General features: G+C 37.0%; 1 protein-coding gene across 2 annotated transcripts in view; it reads left to right on the top strand.

The window, feature by feature from the left end:
- TMPRSS15 (transmembrane serine protease 15) overlaps positions 1-26,600 on the top strand; it is a 135,103-nt gene that overhangs the window by 27,735 nt on the left and 80,768 nt on the right. For both annotated transcript variants that reach the window (XM_081572670.1, XM_081572669.1), the window contains 4 exons: positions 5,066-5,177; positions 14,806-14,912; positions 25,436-25,576; positions 26,272-26,421. In XM_081572670.1, the coding sequence (XP_081428796.1) occupies positions 5,066-5,177; positions 14,806-14,912; positions 25,436-25,576; positions 26,272-26,421 (510 nt within the window). The remainder of the gene's footprint in view (positions 1-5,065; positions 5,178-14,805; positions 14,913-25,435; positions 25,577-26,271; positions 26,422-26,600) is intronic.

Here is a 26,600-nt window from a genome sequence, read left to right as displayed (position 1 = left end):
TAAAAAATTATAATCCTGAATACTTAGTAATCGTAGTCAGCTATGGCTGGGTTATATCTGTTTTTCCAGAAGTATGCCCTGCTTCATGTCTTATGTAACGTTCAGCTCAATTCAGTCACTCTGTTATGTCCGACTCTGCGACTCCATGGACTGCAGTATACCAGGCTTCTCTGTCCATCACCAACTCCCGGAGCTTGCTCAAACTCACGTCCTTCAAATCAGTGGTGCCATCCAACCATCTCATCCTCTGTCGTCCCCTTCTCCTGCCTTCAATCTTTCCCAGCATCAGGGTTCTTTCTAAGGAGTCAGTTCTTCGCATCAGGTGGCCAAAGTATTGGGGCTTCAGCTTCCGCATCAGTCCTTCCAATGAGTATTCCTGACTGATTTCCTTTAGGATTGACTGGTTTGATCTACTTGCAGTCCAAGTGACTCTCGAGAGTCTTCTCCAACACCACAGTTCGAAAGCATCAATTCTTTGGCGCTCAGCTTTCTTTATAGTCCAACTTTCTCATCCATACATGACTACTGGAAAAACCATAGCTTTGACTAGACGGACCTTTGTTGGCAAAATAATATCTCTGTTTTTTTAAGATGCTGTCTATGTTTGTCATAGCTGTTATAAGTAGTTCAGTACTATTGTAACTTTACTTTAAATGCCTTCAGGAATGTTCTTCTTAATCTTTTCTCAAATGCGTGAATTCCCAAAGTCCCTTTACAGCATAAATTGGTCTGTAGATTATCCATTTCCACTAAAACTCAGCAACTTCATAGAAAACTGAACACACAAACTGATCATGTTCTTAAGGGCAAACTAAATATTATGAAAGAGGAGAGTAAAAGAGCTGGCTTAAAACTCAGCATTCAAAAAATGAAGATCGTGGCATTTGGTCCCATCACTTCATGGCAAATAGATGGGGAAACAATGAAAACAGTGACAGACTTTATTTTCTTGGGCTCCAAAATCGCTATGGGCAGTGACTACAGACATGAACTTCAAAGGTGCTTGCTCCTTGGAAGAAAGCTGTGACAAATCTAAACAACATATTAAAAAAACATCACTTTGCTGACAAAGGTCCATCTAGTCAAAGCTATAGTTTTTCCAATAGTCATGTATGGATGTGAGAGTTGGACCCTAAAGAAGGCTGAGCACTGAAGAATTAATACTTTTGAACTGTGATGTTAGAGAAGACTCTTGAGAGCCCCTTGGACTGAAAGGAGATCAAACCAGTCAATTCTAAAGGAAATCAGTCCTGAATATTCATTGGAAGGACTGATGCTGAAGCTGAAACTCTAATACTTTGGCCACCTGATGCGAAGAACTGACTCATTGGAAAAGACCCTGATGCTGGGAAAGGTTGAAAGTGGGAGGAGAAGGGGATGACAGAGGATGAGATGGTTGGATGGCATCACCAACTCAATGGACATGAGTTTGAGCAAGCTCTAGGAGATAGTAAAGGACAGGGAAGGCCGTTGTGCTGCAGTCCCTGGGGTTGCAAAGAGTCAGATACGACTTAGTGACTGAACAACAACAAAAAATATTATGATAAATAATCTTAACAATATAAGGCAATTACAATTTATCACTGACACTATAATTCAAGAAAGATGGCAAGAGGCTGTGCTCTGAAGCATTCTGGGTTCCAGTGCCTCCACCATACCTTCTGAGCCAAGTTCTCCCCTGGATTCTTTGCAACCCGCTGACAGAAAATGGAAGAATGTTACAGAAGATCTTTTTAGAAATCATATCTGGAAATAAATACGATCACTTCCACCATAGTTTATTAACCAGACTATGTCATGTGACCCATTTGGAGATATGCAATCTAGTTATGCACCTAGAAAGGAACTGAGTAAAGGTATGGCAAACATGCAACCATCTTTGCCAACAGGGACATAATTCAGTTTTTTTTTTGAAATTTATTAATCCTGTTGTGGAGCACAAAGCTGTTGATACCTTTCCCCACAACTATGTAGTGAGTGGACGAGGATTACTAAAATGTTATCATCTTTGCAAATAGGATTTATGCATTCTAAAACTGGTCTTGTTTTGTTCCCTATTTTACTCCATATTTTTTTTTCTTTTTATTTCTCCTGTTTGTTGTGAAGTGCTATTGCAAATGTGATCTATATTCTAATTTTAAAAATACTGGATTGATGAAATTCTTTTAATTTCATTTCATCTTTCATTTATAATTTCTCTCTCTCTCTCACACACACACACACACACATCTGCTTTTCAACTCAAAGAGATATTTGAGTGATATCATTGTGATAGCTTTATATATTGTGGTATTAGATAATATTAGGTATTAGGTAAGACTGCCTGGCTTTGAATCGTTGCTTATAAGCTGGGAGAACTTATGCTAGTTACTTAACCCTCTGTACCTCAGTTTTCCCACCTAAAACATCATAAGGTTGTGGTGAAGAGAACACTATTAATACTTATATAGTGACCTTAGGGCAAGGCCAGTAAATAAGAAATATTGCACCAATGCTAGCAGCTGTGTTTTATTGCTGGTAGGATTGATTGCTCTTCCTCACTGAGTGCCTAAGTATTATAGTTTAAATATAAACTATTTACAATAGCAGTGGATTTTCATGCTTTGCCAATAATCTTGGAGTCCACATGTTTCTTTACAAACTGTGATTAAAAGGCTCCATATATCATTTAAAATACAAGCAGATATTATTCTTACTTTTATGATCAATGAAGCTAAGGGATTAATGGTCTCATTTCTTTGGTGTGTTTATAATAGACAGCTTTGAATGAACAAGGGAGTTATTCTACAACTAGAAAATTGTTTACTTCTGCCTTAAAAAGTCATATTTTCACCATTTACTTTCAAATCATATAAATTAGCCTTAATTGTCCTTTTTGTTCCAGTAAGTATAACATACCAATTGAGTCAGTTCTGTCAACAAATCACGGATTTTTCCCTTTTATTTCCTGAAATCTATGATATTAGATTATTATCTTTTCTGTTCTTAATTTGTTCTTTTTTTATTTCTTTTGTCACCTGCTGGGAACTAGGCTACAACAATCCCATGCATAATCCAGTACAATTAACTCCTAGGCCATGGTTCTTAACAGACTTTGAATCTTAAAATGTATCTACCTTTTTTTATGCCTTTACCTTATATGCCTTTAAAACATATATGCCCAAAGTAGTAAAAAGTCAACCAAAATGCAAGATTTTTACCTAGATTTCCATGTGCTGTTCAATTTATTTTGTTCATGTAAAATATTTCATGTCACATAATATTTATTGTAGTTTATAACTTGATGGCATTTTTGTATAATGTTAGGATGGGCCTTTTCATCTATCAATTTAGGATTAGCTTATGCTAGCACTCAGATTGTAAGAGCAGCAAGCTGATTTTGATAAATTTCCTTGATTTCCCTGCCCTCCGTCAACACGTCTGGCATATGAGGAGTTAACAACATGCCAAGAGATAAAGGACACATTTCAGAAGTCTTTATTTTAGAATATAATATCAGTAGAACTAAGTATACAGAAAATAACCTAAGAAAAACATTAATTTTATTTTCAATACATATGATACATAGCAAGTATAAAATGAAAAGCTGTTAATTCATAACTCCTGGTTCATGCTTTCAAAAAGGCTTACTCTAATTGGAAATGATTCATATGAAAACTAAGATCAGTAGTAATGCATGACATTAAAGAGAATGGCTTCCAAGGTGGTACAATGGTAAAGAGTCCGCCTGCCAATGCAGGAGACGCAAATGACATGGGTTTTATTCCTGGGTTGGGAAGATCCCCTGAAATAGGAAACAGCAACACACTCCAATATTCTTGCCTGGAGAATTCCACGGACAGCAGAGCCTGCTGGGCTAGGTCCATAGGGTTGCAAAGTGTAGGACACAACTGAGCACTGAACACTCTGACACTCATACTTAAACTCTTTGACTTGACATAAATATATTCATGCTGCAAGAATTAAAAGAGGAAAGTGAGTTGTCATAGGAAGGAAAAACACATTCAGAGATGCTGAATGAAAATACTGAACTAGATCATGAGTCCATATAAAAGGAGCAAAAATGAAGTCTAGAAGTTGTGTGCAGTAGATTGAATGGAAAGTTTTCTTCAAGCCAATTGCACCACATGTTTCATTTGCCTGGTCATATTCTGACCATATTCAGGAAGATAAATCACTTAGTACACACAGTTGAAACTCACTCTAGCTCCAACTTAGTGGGGAAAAAAAACCAAAGAACACAGTAGTTATTTGTTTAAATTGAAAGTTTATAATTCAAATATATTTGTTTCTTTTACAAATATGAAAGACTATACTAAAATGCAACTTAGTTACTGGTATTTAGAAATAAAATGCTTTCCTCCTAGTCAAGGCTATGGTTTTTCCAGTGGTCATGTATGGATGTGAGAGTTGGACTGTAAAGAAAGCTGAGCGCAGAAGAATTGATGCTTTCGAACTGTGGTGTTGGAGAAGACTCTTGAGAGTCCCTTGGACTGCAAGGAGATCCAACCAGTCCATCCTAAAGGAGATCAGTCCTGGGTGTTCATTGGAAGGTCTGATGTTGAAGCTGAAACTCCAATACTTTGGCCACCTGATGCAAAGAGCTGACTCATTGGAAATTCACGTTGAGAAATGACCCTAATGCTGGGAAGGATTGGGGGCAGGAGGAGAAGGGGACGACAGAGGATGAGATGGTTGAATGGCATCACTGACTCGATGGACATGGGTTTAGGTGGACTCCGGGTGTGGGTGATGGACAGGAGGCCTGGAGTGCTGCAGTTCATGGGGTCGCAAAGAGTCGGACACGACTAAGCAATTGAACTGAACTGAACTGTTTTTATGGACTCTATGATGGGTTCTGTAAAAGTATTTGAAAATAAGTAACAGATTTAAAACATGGAATTTGATCTACTTCCACTCGATCATTTTGGTTTTGTGAAATAGACTGCTGTAGATTTAGTCATGAGTGTTCTATGAAGATTCACTAGCCGATTTGAATCCCATTTCATTTGAGAAATGCTTCCAAGATGGTTTTTGTCTGACATTAATTTCCTCTTTTTCACAGCCACAGCTTGTGATGGAAGATTTTTGTTGACTGGATCTTCTGGATCCTTTGAGGCTCCCCATTATCCCAAGCCTTCTAATAATACAAGCACTGTTTGTCGGTGGATTATACGGTAATAAACCACCTTTTATTCCATGTACTTAAGTCAAAAAGTCTTTCTCTAATGCAGGGTGTCTTAGCATCTTTAGTAATGCATTCATTTTCTGGACAATTGTTTCCATTAGCTACAAAGCAAAGCCTTCCCATCTGATATACTGTCCAAGAAGTTTCTCTCTCATTCTTAACCTTTTAAAAAGGAATTTTGCTCTATGAATGGGGCCATCTTATTGGGCTCTGTAGCAAGTTTTTTTCTTTTCTCCCCCATATGGTTGTCACAAATCAAGTGCTACCAAAATGAACAGCACACCTGTGTATCTGTATATCACACGAAACCATATTTCCTTCAGCTGCATCCTGACTGCAGAATAGTTCCTTTCTCATTACACTTGTATCTGTATGAAATCGCCTATGCTGTGATTTGGTCATGCAGATCAAGATCTGGGACACACTCTATACTCATCCTCTTTGTTGTATCTTGAATAACACTTAGTTCACTTACTATATATTTGACCTCCAAGTCTTTATTCAGTTGATGAATGCAATCATTATGATAATCAAAATAATCAAACTGCTGTTAGCTGGACTACCGTAATATATGCCTAAGCATTTTTCACAGAGGAGTAATGTTTCTCCCAGATATTCCAAGAGAAGTATCATTTGTACTCAAATAAATGTAAGCAATACTGAAATAAGCTCATTGCAATCTTTTAAAGTGCAAGACTTCTCATAGTCTTAGATAAGTTAAGAGGCAAGCAAATCTCCCCCCAAATACACAGTTGACCTTGAACAACAGAAGGCTTAGAGGTGCCAAAATCCTGTGCAGTCAAAATCTGTGTATAACATTATAGTTGGCCCTCTGTTCTGTAGTTCCCTATAGTTTGTGTAGTGTTGTAGTATGCACTTTTTGAAAAAAAAAAAATCCGCAGATAAGTGGACCCACACTCTTCAAGCCAGTATTGTTCAAGAGTCAACTGTATATTTCCTATTAAGCCACTGAAATTTCCCCCGCACAGAATATTCAACACACATGCTCTGTGGAATTCACATTGAGAAATGAATTCTAGTTAGATCATTTCTCTTAACAGCTGGAAGGGATTTTGGTTTCCCAATCTGACCTACCATATATTTATTTTAATCATTGTGATGACTCAATAGAAAACGGGGAATCGATATAACAACTGATCAAACAAGGTTGAAAGACAGAGCCTCGGGTTCTTGCCAAACAAGTGATAGGAAATGGCCCCATAAATACTCACAAGAGTTGTTTTCCTGTGTAGACATATTCCAGAGAGGACATGAGGTATGAAGGGAATATTGTTCTAAACATATTTACTTGGCATTATTCAGGGAACAAAGAACATGCTGTTCTGTTTAAATTTCTGTTTTGGAGCTCAGCCCCATGTAAGTTATGTGATATTACTGGAAGCACACTTTCTTCTTTTTAGTGCTCTAAACAACATGTTGTTGCTGTTGTTTAGTCGCTAAGTTGTGTCCAATTCTTGCTACCCCATGGACCATAGCCCACTAGGCTCCTTTGTCTATGGTATTTCCTAGGCAAGACTACTTGAATAGGTTGTCATTTCCTTCTCCAGAGAATCTTTCTGACCCAGGGAGCAAACTTGTGTCTCCTGCATGGGCAGGCGGATTCTTTACCACTGAGCCACCTGGGAAGTATCTAAACAACACACTGCTTGGGTGCAAAAGATAAGATTTTGCATATTAAAAATGACACTTCTAAGTAATTCTCAAGTGAAAAAATTTTTTAATTTAATATTTATTTAAAAAATATTAGGACATCATTTCTGATAATCACATTTAAAAAGAAGATTTATAAATGGCTATTAGTACTGTTTTTAATACAATGAAAAAATATCCCATTATTTACCTAAAATGTCAGCAGAGAATCTTAGAAAAATCTTTAATTACTTCCTTTAAAAAGGGAAATAAAATGAATTCTAACTGATCTATGATGCACTCCTAACTGCACAATGATTTCTTCATGAAATCTTTGTAACTTTATTAATACTAAATAATAATAATTTAATTTTTATGTAATTAATATTTAATCATCTTCCACTTCTTAGTAAAGCTATGTCAAGTCTTCAGGGAAGACTTATAAGGAGACCACAATAAAAAATATTATTTTTGCTGTAATAGTAATATTATGTATGCATAATCACATTATGTTAATTAAAGATTTGTATGGTCTGTTCTTTTTACTTCCTTTCAATCACTTAATTTTTAAAACTATTTTAAGAAATCAACCATTAATTAGGGATGATTTTTAAAACTCACAAAATCTAAAATATTACTCTAAGTAAATACTGTACTGCATCATAAAATTATTATTTAAAAGTATGTAAATTTTCTAAGTGTATTTTCATCTCAAAACTGATTATTACATTAGATGGTGGTTTGTTTTTCCTAATGGCGATCAAGTGAAGTGAAGTGAAGTCGCTCAGTCGTGTCCAACTCTTTGTGATCCCGTGGGCTGTAGCCCACCAGGCTCTTCCATCCATGGAATTTTCTAGGCAAGAGTACTGGAGCAGGTTGCCATTTCCTTCTCCAGGGGATCTTCCAGGCCCAGGGATCAAACCCAGGTCTCCCACATTGCGGGCAGATACTTTACCGTCTGAGCCATGGTGATCAAAGTAGGGTATAAAAGCAATAATGTTTCTTACAAGCTTGGAGACGCAGTAGCCAGTAGAGAAATGGTTACGACACAGTTAAACAATATTTTGGAATTATATTAAGGCCACGTGTAGCAGAGTGTCAGTGATGAAGGATGTGAGTGCTGAAGACAGTCTATATGGCTTGAAACCTGGCCTTCTCACATTCAACATCTACGATCTCGGGCAAATGACTAAATCTCTTAGATTCAAAATTTCTACGTCTATAGAGGTCAGGGCCTCTAACTACAGGGGTCGAAGCCATCATGAAATGTAAAACACTTAGTGCTCTATTAGGTGCTCAGTAAAAGTGGGCTCTAAAAAGAGTAGCTATTGATACAAAAATGTAAAATATAAAAATGACATTTAGAAAAGTACCCTTTCCCTTAAAAAATCGTAAGGTAGCCATGGCTAAAATTACCAATTAATCTCACCTTTATAAATGCTTGTGTTTTATTGCAAGTAAGTTGGCTTTTCTGAATCAGAAATAGAACACAGCATGCACTCATTTCTCTCCTCCACCTTCTTATCTATTTTGAAAAAGTAAAGGGCTTCTGAGCACAAAGTTTCTTAGGGAGCTTTTCTTGATCCCTTAGTTTCAAGGCTTAAAAACAACATCAATTGTTTAAAAAAAGAATCACTATTTTCTTGCCTGGAGACACCAAAACGTTCATTAAAAGAACAGAAATCACTCCTGAGGGGGCTGCTTATTTCTTCTTCCTCTGTCTTCTTTGATGTTGGATTCCCTAAAGGTCTCATTTGTAGGCTCACTTCCCCCAATCCCTGAAGAGGCCTTTAGGAGGTGGAATTCTTCTAAACAGCTGCCACCACCTGATTTGTTCTTCTCTCAGTCTGGGCTGGGAAGATCTCATGCTCCCTCATATTGATCTCCTCCCACCTCTGTCAACCTCCTGTGGTCACTAAATACATCTGAGGCTAGCCCAAGAGTGCAGCATCCTCTCTATCTGCCTATCTTCCTCCAGTGGTCCTCACACCTGGAGCATATATAAATACACATCCCCTAATCCACTCCAGAACCACTGAATCTATAGCCACAGTTGAAGTCCACATGTCAGTATTTAAAAAAATAAACAAGCTGCCAGTGCTCTACCCTCACTTTCCAGGCGGTAAACACTGGTCAGATCCAAAAAGCTAGATTTCTGTTTAGATGTCTTTTAATCCTGCACTGCTGGTCATGGCCATTTCAGTGCTGTCAAGCCCACTCTTTGAAGACAAAACTCTAGTCCTGCCTCCAGCGCATCATCAGGAATCTTATACAATGAGGTAGTGCCCCAACTTGACGTTTTCCTACCATGAAATTCAGAGTTTCAAAATTAAATATATTTGTGATGAATGTCCCCAATTTCTCAACTGACCGATTTATTACTGATAACTTACCAAAAATCTGAACTTGCCATGCCCCTGGCCAGGAATGCTGGTTCAGTCAGGAGCCTCCACAGTCAGCCTCTAAGTCAAATGTCTTTTCAGTTTCCTTATCCTTGGAGATTAGCCATCTCCCTATTATCAGCCCTTTCAGTAGTTAGCCAGCTTTAACATTATCACCCATGCTTTGCTCTACTGTTCAGCTTCCTCCTTTGTGAAGAGTTCAGGGAAACATTGTTCCGCCAAAACACTAAAGAATTATTCACATTTCTGATCCCACACTTCAGTGAAACAATGTAATTATACATAGACGTTGCCCTAGACACATTTCCTCAATCTGAAAATTAAAATTTGAACACTTTCCCCACAGAGCATTCAGCATAATGTAGATCAGCCGTTGGCAGTTTGATTATTGTGATCATCATAACAACTGAACCATTCAGACAAATCAAGAGTTTAGAGATAAATATATAGGAACTGATTCAAATTTTATTCAAGACTTAACAAAAAGGATGTATATAAAGGCTGTTCCCAACTTTTAACGTGACATGAATAAATCACACTATAGGAGATTTTCATACAGATGAGAAAGGAAATGTTCTATAGTCAAGAACGACTCACCTTTGTTCAGGCACAGATGTATCAATTTAACAATGAAGTGTGAACCAAAAGATATTTATGAAAATTCCAGAACTCAGTTTAGAAGTTGCATACCCTGGGTGAGTGCAAAGCCAAGAACAGCTGCAAGAAATGAACAAGAAGATTAAGTTCATTTTACCCTCCATCAGCATTTCCCCCAACACAACACAGCTCAACACAGGTCTTAACTCACTACTTCTTCCCTGGAAGGAAAGAGAAGGGTGGAACATGCATCCAGTGTTGCAGCTTTTCCAAGAGTTTCCAAAGGAACTAGTTTCTGTTCTCATTTGTAAAACTAATGGGCTTGGTATTGTTAGAATGCCTAAGAGATACTGAGAACAAATAGGAGTGAGTGCAGCTTGCTATGACCAGCAGGACTTGATACAATTGGGAAAAGATGAACAAATCAAGGCTTCTCCCTAAAGGTAGAAAGAAAGAAGTGTAGGAAGTTCCCAACATTCTAGCTGTTTCAACAACTTCCCCTGCAACTGGTATGTACCTTGCATGAATGGGAAGCTGATGAACCAGCACAATTTGGATGACCTGGTGGCTGCAGAGAATAAGAGATAGTGGGGTGACTTGCTGTGGTAGGAAGAGAAAACTTGCAGCCCACATTACAGACACCAGAGAGAACAAAAAACAGAAACCACCGAAGGAGAAACCTGCCAGCCTCTTGTTATTGTTCTTCAGTAACTCAGCTGTATCTGACTCTTTGCGTCCCCAGGGACTGCAGCACCCCAGGCTTCCCTGTCCTTCACCATCTCCTGAAGCTTGCTCAGACTCATGTCCATTGAGTCAGTGATGCCATCCAACCATCTCATCCTCTGTCATCCCCTTCTCTTCCTGCTTTCCATCTTCCCCACATCAGGGCCTTTTCCAATGAGTCAGCTTTCCGCATGAGGTGGCCAAAATATTGGAGCTTCAGCTTCATCATCAGTCCTTCCAATGAATACTAAGGGTTGATTTCCTTTAGGATTGACTGGCTTGATCTCCTTGCAATGCAAGGGACTTTCAAGAGTCTTCTCCAACACAACGGTTTAAAAGTATCAATTCTTCAGCACTCAGCTTTCTTTAGGGTCCAACTCTCATATCCATACAAGACCACAGGTAAAACCATAGCTTTGACTATACGGACCTCTGTTGGCAGAGTCATGTCTTTGCTTTCTAATACCCTGTATAGGCTTGTCATAGCTTTTCTTCCAAGGAGCAAGCGTCTTTTAATTTCATGGCTGCAGTCACTGTCTGCAGTTATTTTAGAGCCCAAGAAAATAAAATCTGTCACTGTTTCCATTGTTTCCCCATCTATTTGCCATGAATTGATGGGATTGGATGCCATGATCTTAACTTTTTGAATGTTGAGTTTCAAGAGTTTTAAGCCAGCTTTTTCACTCTCCTCTTTCACATTCATCAAGAGGTTCTTTAGTTCCTCTTTGTTTTCTGCCATAAGGGTGGTGTCATCTGTATATCTGAGATTATTGATTCTCCCAGCAATCTTGATTCCAGCATGTGCTTCATCCAGCCCTGCTTTTCACTTGATGTACTCTGCATATAAGTTAAATAAACAGGGTGACAATATACAGACTTGATATTCCTTTCCCAGTTTGGAACCAGTTTGTTGTTTCATGTTCAGTTCTAACTGTTGCTTCTTGACCTACAAACTGGTTTCTCAGGAGGCAGATAAGGTGCTCTGGTATTCCTATCTCTTTAAGAATTTTCCACAGTTTATTGTGAGCCACACAGACAAAGGCTTAGCATAGTCAATGAAGCAGAAGTAGATGTTTTTCTGGAATTCTCTTGCATTTTCTGTGATCCAACAGATGTTGACAATTTGATCTCTGGTTCCTCTGCCTTTTCTAAATCCACTTTGTATATCTGGAAGTTCTAAGTTCACTCACTGTTGAAGCTTGCCTTGGTGGATTTTGAGCATGACCTAGCTAGCATGTGAAATGAGTACAATTATGCAGTAGTTTGAGCATTCTATGGCATTGCCCTTCTCTGGTACTGTGAGCCTCTAATTGCTTTGGAATAGTCAATGGATCTCAGAAAATCAAAAAGGAAATTAGAAAATATCTTGAGGCAAATGAAAACAAGCAAAAAAAAAAAAAAAAACCAAACCTTATTGGAACAGAGAAAAAGCAGTGCAAAGTGGGTTAACCTAGAAGAAAGGGATAAATGCCTTGAACCATATGATCTACTAAGATTGCATCATCAAGAAATACAAAGATCTCAGCAGACCAACTACTATTAAGAAGACTGAATCAGTAACAAAAGACCACCCAACAAAATACTGTAACCCAATGGTTTTACTGGTAAATTCTACCAAATATTTAAAGATGAGTTAATACTAATCTTTCTCAAATTATTCCATAACTTAGAAAAGAAGGAGTGTTTACTTTCATACCAAAGCCATATAAAGTCACCCGAAGAAAAGAAAACTCCAGTCCAAGACCTCTGACAAATATTAACATAAATTCACAAACCCTTGAGCAAAATACTAGCAAACCAAACGCAGTGGCAAATTAAAAGAATCATACACCATCACTAAGTGAGGTTCATCTCTGGAATGCAAGGATGTTTCAATATATAAAAATCAGTCAATTTGATACACCATTATTAACAGATTGAAAGATAAAAATCACAGGATACTCTCAATAGATGCAGATAAAGTTCTTGACAAAATTCAATAGTCTTTCATGATAAAAAAATAAACACTCAACAAACTGGGAAAAGAAGAAAATTACCTAAATAGAATAAAGGCCATACAAGAAAAAGTCCAGATTGATATCATACTAACTGATGAAAAAGTAAAGACTTTTCCTCTAAGATCAGGAATAAAACAAGGATGCCCCCCTCACCACTTTTATTCAAGATAGTACTGGAAGTTCTAGGCAAAACAATTAAGCAAGAAAAAAATGCAGTGTATCCAAATAAGAAAGGAAGAAGTAAAAATATCTGTTCACAGATGACAGGATCTTATATATAGAAAACTATAAATTTCACCAAAAAAAAGAGAAAAAATGTTAAGAGTAATAAAATAATTAAGAAAAGTTACAGGATACAAAAATTCATATAAGAAAGATCACTTGTGTTTCTATACACTAATCATGCAAAAAGAAAATCAAGAAAACAATCCCATTTACAATAGCAGTGAAAAGAATAAAGTAGAATACTTACAAATAAACTTAATCAAGGTGATAAATGATTTATACAGTGAAAATAATTAAACATTGCTGATGTAATTTAAAGAAAAATAAATGGAAAGGCATCTCACATGTATGAATTGGAAGATAATGTTGTTAAAATATAATAATGTAATATAATAATGTCCATACTACTGAAATTGATCTACAAGTTTATCACAATCCCTATCAACATCCCAATGACAAAAAAAAAAAAAAAAAGAATCCTAAAATTCACATTGAATCACAAAGGACCCAAAATAGCTAAAACAATTTTGAGAAAGAGAACAAAGCCTCACATGTCTTGATTTCAAACTATATTACAAAGCTACAGTAATCAGTAAATATAGTTCTAGCATAAAAATAGACATATAGACCAATGAAGCAGAACAGAGAAGAGAAATAACCCACACATCTGTGATCAAATTATCTTTAACAAAGATGGCAAAACTACACAATGGGGAAACAGTTGTCTCTTCAACAAATGGTGTTGATAAAACTAAATATTCTGATGCAGAACAAAATTTGCCTTTATCTTACACCATACACAAAACCAACTCAAAATTAATTAAAGGTTTAAACATAAGACCTGAAATTATAAATCTCATAGGAGAAAATATGGAAGGAAAACTTCATAGCTTTGGTCTTCACAATGATTTCCTGAATTTGTAAACAAAAGCACAGGCAACAAAAGCAAAAATTAACAAGTGGCAGTACATCTCATTAAAAACCTTCCATACAGTAAAGGAAACAGTAGTATGAAAAGGCAACCTAAGGAATGGAAGAAAATGTTTGCACACCATTTTCTAATAAGGAGTTAATATCCAAAATATATGAGGAACTCCTTCAAAGCTCAATAGCAAAATAAACTAAATAAACATTGGGCAAAGGTCTCAATAGATATTTCTTTTTTGAAAAAGACATACTAATGGCCAACAGGCATTGCTCAACATCGATAATCATCATGGAAATGCAAATCAAAATAATAATGATCATTATCAAAAAAAAATCAGAACATTATAAATATTGGTGAGGATGTGGAAAAACTGGAACACTTGTATGCTGTTAATCGGAATGTAAAATGGTATAGTCATTATAGAAAGCAGTATATGAAATTTCCCTAAAGACATAAAAATACAACTACTATATGATCTAGCAATCTGATTTCTCTGAGTATTTATTCAAAAGAATTGAAATCAAGATCTTTAAAAGATACACACTGCCATGTTCATTATAGCATTATTCACAATAGCCAAAAGGTAGAAACAGCCTAAATGTTTATTGACAGATAAACGGATAAAGAAACTATGGTTTCACTATATATACAATGGAATATTATTCAGTCATTAAAAGAGGGAAATCCTATCTTTACAGCAGAAGAAAAACCTGTGATAACATGGTTGCACCTTAAGGACATTATACTAAGTGAAATAAACCAGTCACAGAAGGACAAATCTTGCATGATTTCACATACATGAAGTATCTAAAGCACTCAAAATCATAGACACAAAAAGTAGAACAGTGGAAACAGTGGGGAGTTACTGATCAATGGATATAGAGTTTCAGTCATGCAAATTAAAAGAGTTCCAGAGAGCTGAAGTACAATATTGTGTTACAAATACCATTCTTTACATTTAAATATTTGTTGAGTGTCCATTTCAAGTTATATATTTTTATCACAATTGGGATAATACATTCACATTTGAGAATGCATTGAGTTGTGCCAACTGTTAAATGTGTAATAATCTATTTTTTTTTGCTTTTAATTTAGTGTAAACCAAGGACTTTCCATTCAACTGAACTTTGATAATTTTAATATATATTATGCAGATGTATTAAATATTTATGAAGGAATGGGTTCAAGCAAGATTTTAAGAGGTAAGTTAAAACAAATACACAGTCCACTATCAAAATGAAAATATGTGCAAAATTTATGGAGTAGTGTTGTGCTTTCACTTTGATTTTGAGCTGAATATGAATTTGTACTTTGTTTCTAAAAGGAAAAACTGAACTTCATTACAAAAATGAATAATTTAGTGCTCTGTTTAATCAATCTTCTTAGTAATAAAAGAGATACTATTTCACATGATCCTCTTCACGTGGAATTTTGCTCTACCCTGTGTTACTCTTCATTAAGCAAAATTCAAACAAACCCTAAAATGACTATTTTTCTTCAACATTTGATATTTTTTTTCTCTTTTTAATATGCACTCTGCTTCTCAGGCTGTTGCAGGACTATTACTACTAAACTGGATAACACAATGACTAGATCAGGATGTAAGCTCTTTAAATGGATGGTGTGGATGGTATTGTTATTGTGCAACCATTTGTCATTGTGGACATAGATATCAGTGGGAGCTGAGAAAAAGCAGGGAAAGCACTAATAATATATGTGTGGCTAGGACCCCACTTCATACCATCTGGTCCCCAAATGCGTAGACCTATTCATGGTAGCCAAAAAATAGGAGTGAAAATAAAATAGGAATGAAGGAGGAAATAAAATAAGGATGAATGTGGCGTGAAATAACTAGTTTTCCTCACACTTTTGAGAAATAATCAAGAGCAGAGCTAAAGTGAGGTTACAAGTGGTATCTTTTATTAAAGTTTAAATAATAGTTGCATATATTCGTAGTGCAAAGTCATTTCAGTCTTGTCTGACTCTACGATCCTATGGACTGTAGCCCGCCAGCTACAAATTCCATGGAATTCTCCAGGCAAGAATGCTGGAGTGGGTTGCCATGCCCTCCTCCAAGGTATCTTCCTGACTCAGGGATTGAATCTGTGTTTCCTGCAGCTCCTGCACTGCAGGTGGATTCTTTACAGCTGAGCCACCAGGGAAGCCAAGCTGTGTATATATATATATGTAATTTGGGATTTCAAATTGCAATTATGAGTAATGAAAAGTAGATCCTATCTAATACATGCTTTGATTGACTTATTGATCTGAGAAATATTTGAGCATATAATAATAACACATACTTTTTATGGGGTGCTTTCAATATGGCACTCAACATACTGAGTGATCTGTGTGGATATCTTATCTAACATTTTTAATAAATCTGCAAAATATGCATTACAGGAGAAGAAAGTGAGGTCCAAAAAGTTAAATGACCACAAGTTCACAAAGGTAGTTAGTGTTGGAGATAGAAATCAGACCAAAACACTCTTGACTTCAAACACAGTGCATTAATTCATTGTGCTTTAAAAGTTCCAAGTACAAATATAATAATGAGTATACATAAAACAGATGAACTCATGGTAAGTCACATTTGGCTTAAATAAATGGGCCAGTCATTTCATAATCTACTTATTTCTGTAGTTGATAAATCAAGTTCATTCAAATTATGTCAACCTAAATATTTACATAGCTGAACAAATAAGCCAGCTCATATAAATTTCTCCAAGGGCTAATGTGATGTTAATAATAAAATTTAGCATACTTTGATCCCTGGAAATACTCAAAGTAGTGTTATCATTAACGTAACTCAAAAAAATGCTCCTGTAAACCATATTATGTAGATGTTGTTACAATCTTTATTTTATGTGTGGTAAAAACTAAATTCATAGAGGTTAACTGGCCAAAAGTGGTAGGTGAAATTACCCTCATGCTCTCTTCTCTTCAGCTACAATTTGCCTGAATGCTATTTTTACTTATTTTCACATGCTTAGATCATCAGAAATATGTAACAAAATCTTAGAGTCATTAGATATAGCGATATGAATAAAGCATAAATAATTATCACAAATATCCAATAAGAAAACTAAATATCCAAATAGAAAATAGAAAAAAAAAAGAAAATTAATTTAAATTATAATAAATAGGTAGTTGTTTAGTTTTTAGGGTGTTTTTGAAATATGAAAATATTATAAGTTTTTTAAATTAAATATATTAATTTAACTTGAAAAATACGAGAAATGGCATTGTTATTAAAATTACATTTTAAATTTTAAAATAATACCTTTTTTAAAGATAGGTAAAACTATCTTATCTCTAGATTCTAGCACATGCCTGATATATTGCAAAAATTTAGTATTTATTAATCTAAATTCAAATCAACAGGTTTATATATTATGGTATTATAGTAGTTAATAAATGGAGCTCAATAACATTTCTTACAGTTTCAAAGATATTTTGTTTTTTAAATATGCTGCTGCTGCTGCTAAGTCACTTCAGTCATGACCAACTCTGTGCGACCCCATAGACAGCAGCCCACCAGGCTCCCCCGTCCCTGGGATTCTCCAGGCAAGAACACTGGAGTGGGTTGCCATTTCCTTCTCCAACGCATGAAAGTGAAAAGTGAAAGTGAAGTCGCTCAGTCGTGTCCAACCCCTAGCGACCCCATGGACTGCAGCCTACTAGGCTCATCCATCCATGGAATTTCCCAGGCAAGAGTACTGGACTGGGCTGCCATTGCCTTCTCCGAAATATGCTGATACTTTCGTCTATTTTCTAAATATTTCAGTAAGTTTCTTTCTGTGAGAGATATATACAAATTTACTTTTATTAAATTACAATTCAAAATAAAGATAATTACCTTTATCACATGGAAATAAACAGATATTTTAATTAAATCAATGAAAATCAGATTATATAAAGAAATTATAAGAAAATACAAGTTTCCAGTACCATAAAATAGCTGTTGCATACTTGATTAGGAATATGTCAGTATAAACAAATTTTAAAGGCATTTTCAGTCATTTTTATATAAAGTCATGATGTATAAGTTCTCTTATGAAAAGTTTCAGAGGAAGATGGGCATTTCATAAAGACAGACGATATAGAGAGCAGTAGGAAGTATTTGGAAATACTTATTTCCAAGTAAGTATGGGAATGAGAGTAAATTAGAGTAAGTTAACAGAATAGTTCAAAAATTTTTTCTGTAAGTTGTAGTTATAAAGGTACAATATTCAATTCAGTAGTGTTAATTGTTATCAGTGCTGGGTATTGAAATGGTTCAGTTCAGTTCAGTTGCTCAGTCATGTCTGACTCTTTGCAACCCCATGGACTGCAGCATGTCAGGCCTCCCTGTCCATCACCAACTCCCAGAGTTTACTCAAACTCAGGTCCATTGAGTTGGTGATGCCATCTAACCATCTCATCCTCTGTCGTCCCCTTCTCCTCCTGCCTTCAACCTTTCCCAGCATCAGAGTCCTTTCAAATGAGTCAGTTCTTTGCATCAGGTGGCCAAAGTATTGGAATTTCAGCTTCAACATCAGTCCTTCCAATGAACACTCAGGACTGATCTCCTTTAAGATGAACTGTTTGGATCTCATTGCAGTCCAAGGGACTCTCAAGAGTCTTCTCCAATACCAAAGTTCAAAAGCATCAATTCTTCAGTGCTCAGCTTTCTTTATAGTCCAACTCTGACATCCATACATGACTACTGGAAAAACCATAGCCTTGACTAGATGGACCTGGTTGGCAAAGTAATGCCTCTGCTTTTTAATTAGCTGTCTCAGTTCAGTTCAGTTCTGTCGCTGAGTCGTGTCGACTCTCTGCGACCCCATGAATCACAGCACGCCAGGCCTCCCTGTCCATCACCAACTCTCGGAGTCCACCCAAACCCATGTCCATCGAGTCGGTGATGCCATCCAACCATCTCATCCTCTATTGTCCCCTTCTCCTCCTGCCCTCAGTCCTTCCCAGCATTAGGGTCTTTTCCAATGAGTCAACTCTTCACATGAAGTGGCCAAAGTATTGGAGTTTCAGCTTCAACATCAGTCCTTCCAATGAACAACCAGGACTGATCTCCTTTAGGATGGGTTGGTCATAACTTTCCTTCCAAGGAGAAAGTATCTTTTAATTTCATGCCTGCACTCACCATCTACAGTGATTTTGCAACACCCCAAAATAAAGTATGTCACTGTTTCCACTGTTTCCCCATTTTTGCCATGAAGTGATGCGAACAGATGCTATGATTTTAGTTTTCTGAATGCTGAGCTTTAAGCCAACTTTTTCAGTCTCCTCTTCCAATTTCTTCAAGAGGCTCTTTATTTCCTCTTCACTTTCTGTCATAAGGGTGGTGTCATCTGCATATCTGAGGTTATTCATATTTCTGCTGGCAATCTTGATTCCAGCTTGTGTTTCCTCCAGCCCAGAGTTTCTCATGAGGTACTCTGCATATAAGTTAAATAAGCAGGGAGACAGTATACAGCCTTGACATACTCCTTTTCCTATTTGGAATCAGACTGTTGTTTCATGTCCAGTTGCTTCCTGATCCACATACAGATTTCTCAAGAGGCAGATGTGGTGGTCTGGTTTTCGCATCTCTTTCAGAATTTTCCACAGTTTGCTGTGATCCACACAAAGACATTGGCATAGTCAATAAAGCGGAAATAAATGTTTTTCTGCAAATCTCCTGCTTTTTCAACGCTCCAGCAGATGTTGGCAATTTGATCTCTGGTTCTTCTTCCTTTTCTAAAACCAGCTTGAATATCTGGAAACTCACAGTTCACATATTTTTGAAGCCTGGGATGGAGAATTTTGAGCATTACTTTACTAGCGTGTGAGATGAGTGTAATTGTGAGGTAGTTTGAGCATTCTTTGGCATTGTCTTTCTTTGGGATTGGGATGAAAACTGACCGTTTCCAGTCCTGTGGCCACTGCTGAGTTTTCCAAATTTGCTGGCATATTGAGTGCAACACTTTCACAGCATCATCTTTGAGGATTTGAAATGGCTCAACTGGAATTCCATCACCTCCACTAGCTTTGTTCATAGTGTTACTTCCTAAGGGCCACTTGACGTCACTTTCCAGGATGTCTGGCTCTAGGTGAGGAATCACACCATCATGATCATCTGGGTCATGAAGATCTTTTTTGTATAGTTCTTCTGTGTATTCTTGCCACCTCTTAATATATTCTGCTTCTGTTAGGTCCATACTATTTCTGTCCTTTATCGAGCCCATCTTTGCATGAAATGTTCCCTTGGTATCTCTAATTTTCTTGAAGAGATCTCTAGTCTTTCCCATTCTATTGTTTTCCTCTATTTCTTTGCACTCATCATTGAGGAAGGCTTTCTTATCTCTCCTTGCTGTTCTTTGGAACTCTGCATTGAGATGGGAATATCTTTCCTTTTCTGCTTTGCTTTTCACTTCCCATCTTTTCACAGCTATCTGTAAGGCCTCCTCAGACAGCCATTTTGCTTTTTTGCATTTCTTTTTCTTGGGGGTGCTCTTGATCCCTGTCTCCTGTACAATGTCACGAACCTCTGTCCATAGTTCATCAGGCACTCTGTCTATCATATCTAGTCCCTTAAATCTATTTCTCACTTCCACTGTATAATTATAAGGGATTTGATTTAGGTCATACGTGAATGGTCTAGTGGTTTTCTCTACTTTCTTCAAATTAAGTCTGAATTTGGCAATAAGGAGTTCATGATCTGAGCCACAGTCAGCTCCCAGTCTTGATTCTGCTGAGTGTATAGAGCTTCTCCGTCTTTGGCTGCAAAGAATGTAATCAATCTGGTTTTGGTGTTGACCATGTGGTGATGTCCATGTGTAGAGTCTTCTCTTGTGTTGTTGGAAGAGGGTGTTTGCTATGATCAGTGCATTCTCTTAGCAAAACTCTATTAGCCTTTGCCCTGCTTCATTCTGTACTCCAAGGCCAAATGTGCCTGTTACTCTAGGTGTTTGTTGACTTCCAACTTTTACTTTGCTGTCCCCTATAATGAAAATTATAGAAGATAATAAATAATCTGTTAATATTTTATTCAAAAATACATATATATATATTTATGAATCTGCCAAGAAAGACAACAAAAACAGCCTGTATGAGAATGCTGAAAGTAATTTCAAGTTGCCACCCTCAGAAATTCATTTTTTCTGTGTGTGTACTTATTACTCTTTTCTTTATATCCTAAATGCGTAGCTGCTATTCCATTCCCAAAGGACTGTTAGACCAAAGGACTGTTATTATCATATCCTTAGTATTGGAGGTTATAGTTTAAGACCATGTTTTTAAAACTAAATCAAACAAAAGTGGACACAGGTATAGCTGAAGATATGTGATAAACATAATGGATGTTCTTGAGGTTCGTCTTGAATTGTCAACTTGTCCTATGACAAAAACAATCACATTGTGGTGTGTGTGTATTAGTCACTCAGTCATGTCCAACTCTTTGAAATCCCATGGACATTAGCCTGCCAGGCTACTCTGTCCATGGGATTTCCCAGGCAAGAATATTGGAGTGCGCTGCCATTTCCTTCTCAGGATATCTTCCTGACTCAGGGATCAAACCCACGTCTATTACATTTACAGGCAGATTCTTTACTACTGAGCCACGAGCGAAGTCCCTACTGAACCAATACGCACAGTCAGATCCTACCAGAAGTCATTTTCCCCAAAAACTCTATTGCCATAGAAAAGAAAGCAACAAAGATAGGTGGATACGTTTGAAGCAAAATTTCTTAAATATTCACATCCTTTAAGCAACTAGACATTTATGAACTACAAAAAGTTGCAATATGAGAACCGTTGGATTGTGTATGTGTTAGCTGCTCAACCATTTCCAGTTCTTTGCAACCCCATGGACTCTAGACCATCAGGCTCCTCTGCCCATGGAATTCTCCAGGCGAGAATAATGGAGTGGTTTGCCATTCCCTTCTCCAGGGGATCTTCCCTACCAAGGGATTGAACCTAGTCTCCCACATTGCAGGCAGATTCATTACCATCTGAGCTACCAGAGAAGCCCAACCATTTAGACTACACAGTTACATATGCTAGTAGAAGGAATCCAAATAACCAATGTAATTCTTCATGAGAAAATACTGAAAGAATGACATACGACTTTATTGGGAAAAAGAGTAAGATATTAGTGAAAGCTTATCCGTGGCTTTCTTTCCATTAGATTTTACTGAAATTGTCATGCATGTATCACATTTTTCCCTAATTTCTACACAATAAGCACAGAATTTTTCAGTAGTTTTGAAAGTATTTTTCTTTGAAACTCATAAGTAACAGCGATGCTTTGTCTTCAACTTGCAAGTATAATAACTTTCATAAACTTGAATCTGATACCCAGTTCAAACTGTCACAATAAAATTTAAGCTACTGTTTCCTACCCTATTTTATTACTCCCACTAAGAAACTTTTTAGATGTTTTTTACCCCTAGCTGCTCACCCATGAAATTTTAATATTTCAGATATTGTCTAAACTTGTTACTGGTTGGGGCATAGGCTTGGATTATCATGATATTGAATGGTTTGCCTCGGAAACAAACAGAGATCATTCTGTCGTTTTTGAGATTGCATCCAAGTACTGCATTTCAGACTCTTTTGTTGACCATGATGGCTACTCTATTTCTTCTAAGGGATTCCTGCCCACAGTAGTAGATATAATGGTCATCTGAGTTAAATTCACCCATTCCAGTCCATCTTAGTTTGCTGATTTCTGGAATGTCAATGTTCACTCTTGCCATCTCCTGTTTGACCACTTCCAATTTGCCTTGATTCATGGACCTAACATTCCAGGTTCCTATGCAATATTGCTCTTTACAGCATCCGACCTTGCTTCTATCACCAGTCACATCCACAGCTGGGTATCGTTTTTGCTTTGGCTCCATCCCTTCATTCTTTCTGGAGTTATTTCTCCACTGATCTCCAGTAGAATATTGGGTGCCTACCGACCTGGGGAGTTCCTCTTTCAGTATCCTATCATTTTGCCTTTTCATACTGTTCATGGGGTTCTCAAGGCAAGAATACTGAAGTGGTTTGCCATTCCCATCTCCAGTGGACCACATTCTGTCAGACCTCTCCACCATGACCTGTCCGTCTTGGGTGGCCCCACAATGCATGGCTTAGTTTCATTGAGTTAGACAAGGCTGTGGTCTGTGTGATCAGATTGGCTAGTTTTCTGTGATTATGGTTTCAGTGTGTCTGCCCTCTGATGCCCTCTTGCAACACCTACCATCTTACTTGGGTTTCTCTTACCTTAGACGTGGGTTATCTCTTCATGGCTGCTCCAGCAAAACGCAGACCCTGCTCCTTATCTTGGATGAGGGGAATCTCCTCACAGTCGCCCCTCCTGACGTTGAATGTGAAGTAGCTCCTCTCGGCCCTCCTGTGCCCACGCAGCCGCCGCTCCTTGGACGTAGGGTTGCTCCTCTCGGCCACCATCCCTGACCTCGTACGTGGGTTAGCTCATCTCGGCCACCGCCCCTGACCTTGGAGGTGGGGTAGCTTTCATTCCAATCCCAAAGAAAGGCAATGCCAAAGAATGCTCAAACTACCGCACAATTGCACTCATCTCACACGCTAGTAAAGAAATGCTCAAAATTCTCCAAGTTAAGCTTCAGCAATATGTGAACTGTGAACTTCCAGATGTTCAAGCTGGTTGTAGAAAAGGCAGAGGAACCCGAGATCAAATTGCTAACATCCGATGAATCATTGAAAAAGCAAGAGAGTTCCATAAAAACATCTATTTCTGCTTTATTGACTATGCCAAAGCATTGACTATGTGGATCACAATAAACTGTGGAAAATTCTTCAAGAGATGGGAATACCAGACCACCTGACCTGACTCTTGAGAAACCTGTATGCAGGTCAGGAAGCAACAGTTAGAACTGGACATGGAACAACAGACTGGTTCCAAATAGGAAAAGGAGTACATCAAGGCTGTATATTGTCACCCTGCTTATTTAACTTATATGCAGAGTACATCATGAGAAATGCTGGGCTGGAAGAAGCACAAGCAGGAATCAAGATTGCCAGAAGAAATATCAATAACCTCAGATATGCAGATGACACCACCCTTATGGCAGAAAGTAAAGAGGAACTAAAGAACCTCTTGATGAAAGTGAAAGAGGAGAGTGAAAAAGTTGCCTTAAAGCTCAACATTCAGAACACTAAGATCATGACATCTGGTACCATCACTTCACGGGAAACAGATGGGGAAACAGTGGAAACAGTGTCAGACTTTATTTTGGGGGGCTCCAAAATCACTGCATATGGTGATTGCAGCTATGAAATTAAAAGACATTTACTCCTTGGAGGGAAAGTTATGACCAATCTAGATAACATATTAAAAAGCAGAGACATTATTTTGCCAACAAAGTCCGTCTAGTCAAGGCTATGGTTTCTCCAGTAGTCATATATGGATGTGAGAGTTGGACAGTGAAGAAAGCTGAATGCCGAAGAATTGATGCTTTTAAACTGTGGTGTTGGAGAAGACTCTTGAGAGTCCCTTGGACTGCAAGGAGATCAAACAGTCCATCCTAAAGGAGATCATTCCTGGGTGTTTATTGGAAGGATTGATGTTGAAGCTGAAACTTCAATACTTCAGCCACCTCATGCGAAGAGTTGACTCACTGGAAAAGACCCTGATGCTGGGAAGGATTGGGGGCAGGAGGAGAAGGGGACGACAGAGGATGAGATGGCTGGATGGCATCACCGACTCAATGGACATGAGTTTGGGTAAACTCTGGGAGTTGGTGATGGACAGGAGGCCTGGCATGCTGCGGTTCATAGAGTCGCAAAGAGGTGGACATGACTGAGCGACTGAACTGTACTGTATGTTATCTGAGAATTTTTCTTCTGCCCCTGAGAAAAATTTTACTATTTATAATTTTTTACTATCTAAGAGGCAATATCACCCCCTTTGAGAATGTATGTGCTAAAAACAAATTTTTATAAAAAGAAAATATTATATAACAATGCTTTTTAAAAAATCATAATGTGAGTACTTATTTCTCAAGCACTATATAAATTCATGAGAATCAAAGATTTAGAAAGGTAATATCTTTTGTAGCTAGAGTTAAGATAGAAAAGTGACTAGATCAATATGGGCTTTCCTGGTGGCTCAGACAGTAAAGAATCTGCCTGCAATGCGGCAGACCTGGATTCGATCCCTGAGTTGGGAATATCCCCTGGAGGAGGGCATGGCAACCCACTCCAGTATTCTTGCCTGGAGAATCCCATGGACAGAGGAGCTGGCGGGCTATAGTCCATGGGGTTGCAAAGAGTTGGACACGACTGAGTGGCTAAGCACAGCACACAAGATCAATATAGAATTCCATAGAAACAATACTTAATTTGCCTAGGGTTTTTTGAGGTCCTACAGTTATGTAAGTAAAGAGACAAACAGATAGCTTTATTTCTATTATTTTGATGAAGTTTAGCCCCTGTTAGTATAGCATGGGAAATACTGATAGTATTAAAGTCATTTTTTGTTTCATAACTTTTTAGCTTATGTACTTCTAATTTGAAACATTATTATAATAGAACAAGGGACACTTTATTTCAAATAAATTAATTTTAGGACTAATGCTTTCAGTTAACCTTAGGATTAGATAAAAAGACTGATAGATCAATAGAATGATGATTGAATAGATGAATGATGACCACATCAATAGATAAGTGAATTTGTACATATGTACAAATAAAATTCTTTTTTTTTTTTTTTTAGATTCTATCTGGTCAAATAATCCTGGCATAATTAGGATTTTTTCCAATCAAGTTACTGCCACTTTTCTTATAGAATCTGATGAAAGTGATTATATCGGCTTCAAAGTAACATACACTACATTTAACAGCAAAGAGCTTAATAGTAAGTACTGTTTATCCCTTAGCCTTTGAATCTTCAGGTGCTTTAATGCTATAATGGAATTTTAAAAGCAACAGAACCTAATATTTTAGAAAAGGATCATTATCTGTTTCATTATTCCAGTTCTTCAATGAATATCTCTTACATATACCTTTCTCCACTTGATACTTGGAAAGAAATGAGAAATTAGAAACTCACTCACATCCTTCAAAACAATTAAATAACCAATTTGAAAAAATATATAAATCAATAGAAAAATTATGTTAAACTTTTATATACTGCAAGTATTCAAAGATTAAAAATTAGCATAAAACTAATTCTGGGAATGTTCCACATCAATTCAATTTTGACCAGAGTATTAAATTTAGTAAATAAATAGGGGGAGAAAAAATGGGGACAAAGTGTATGCAGGTAAGTCAACAGAGGTAAGTTATAAAATTTAAAGTACAATAAGAACAAAAGGCTTGTCTTGGCTAAAGCCCTAATGTGGCATAAGAAACATATTAACACTGTTGGCAACAAAAGCTGTTTTTTTTTTTTTTTAACTAGATCAAATTAAACAGCCAGCATTAATTTTAAAAAATGATTCTGTGCATGCCAATTGATTATAAACTGTATGAGTATATATTATTTTCAATTCAATCTATTTTAATTAGTCATATTGTTGACTCAATTTGAAGCACATTTTGAATTTACAGATTATGAGAAAATCAACTGTAATTTTGAAGATGGCTTCTGTTTCTGGATCCAGGATCTAAATGACGACAATGAGTGGCAAAGGACTCAGGGAAGCACCTTTCCTCCATCTACTGGACCAACTTTTGACCACACTTTTGGCAATGAGTCAGGTATAATTCATATTTAATTCAGAAACCAAGAAAAAATTGTGGCATCTTATTCCACAGTTCAAATTGAGCAGTATTAAATGCAAGACCTCTTTTCTTCAGATTTTCTTTTTTTATTTTTTGATCATGGACTAATAAAATAAATTTAACTGAAAATAGTATCAAATAGGCAAGTAAAGTTA

This window comes from Giraffa tippelskirchi, chromosome 2, assembly GCF_054371585.1.
Source record: "Giraffa tippelskirchi isolate mGirTip1 chromosome 2, T2T-mGirTip1v1.2.pri, whole genome shotgun sequence".
In the NCBI taxonomy this organism is placed as follows: Eukaryota; Metazoa; Chordata; class Mammalia; order Artiodactyla; family Giraffidae; genus Giraffa; species Giraffa tippelskirchi.
Note: the sequence above shows the minus strand (reverse complement) of the source record. Positions and strands in the feature narration are given on the sequence as shown.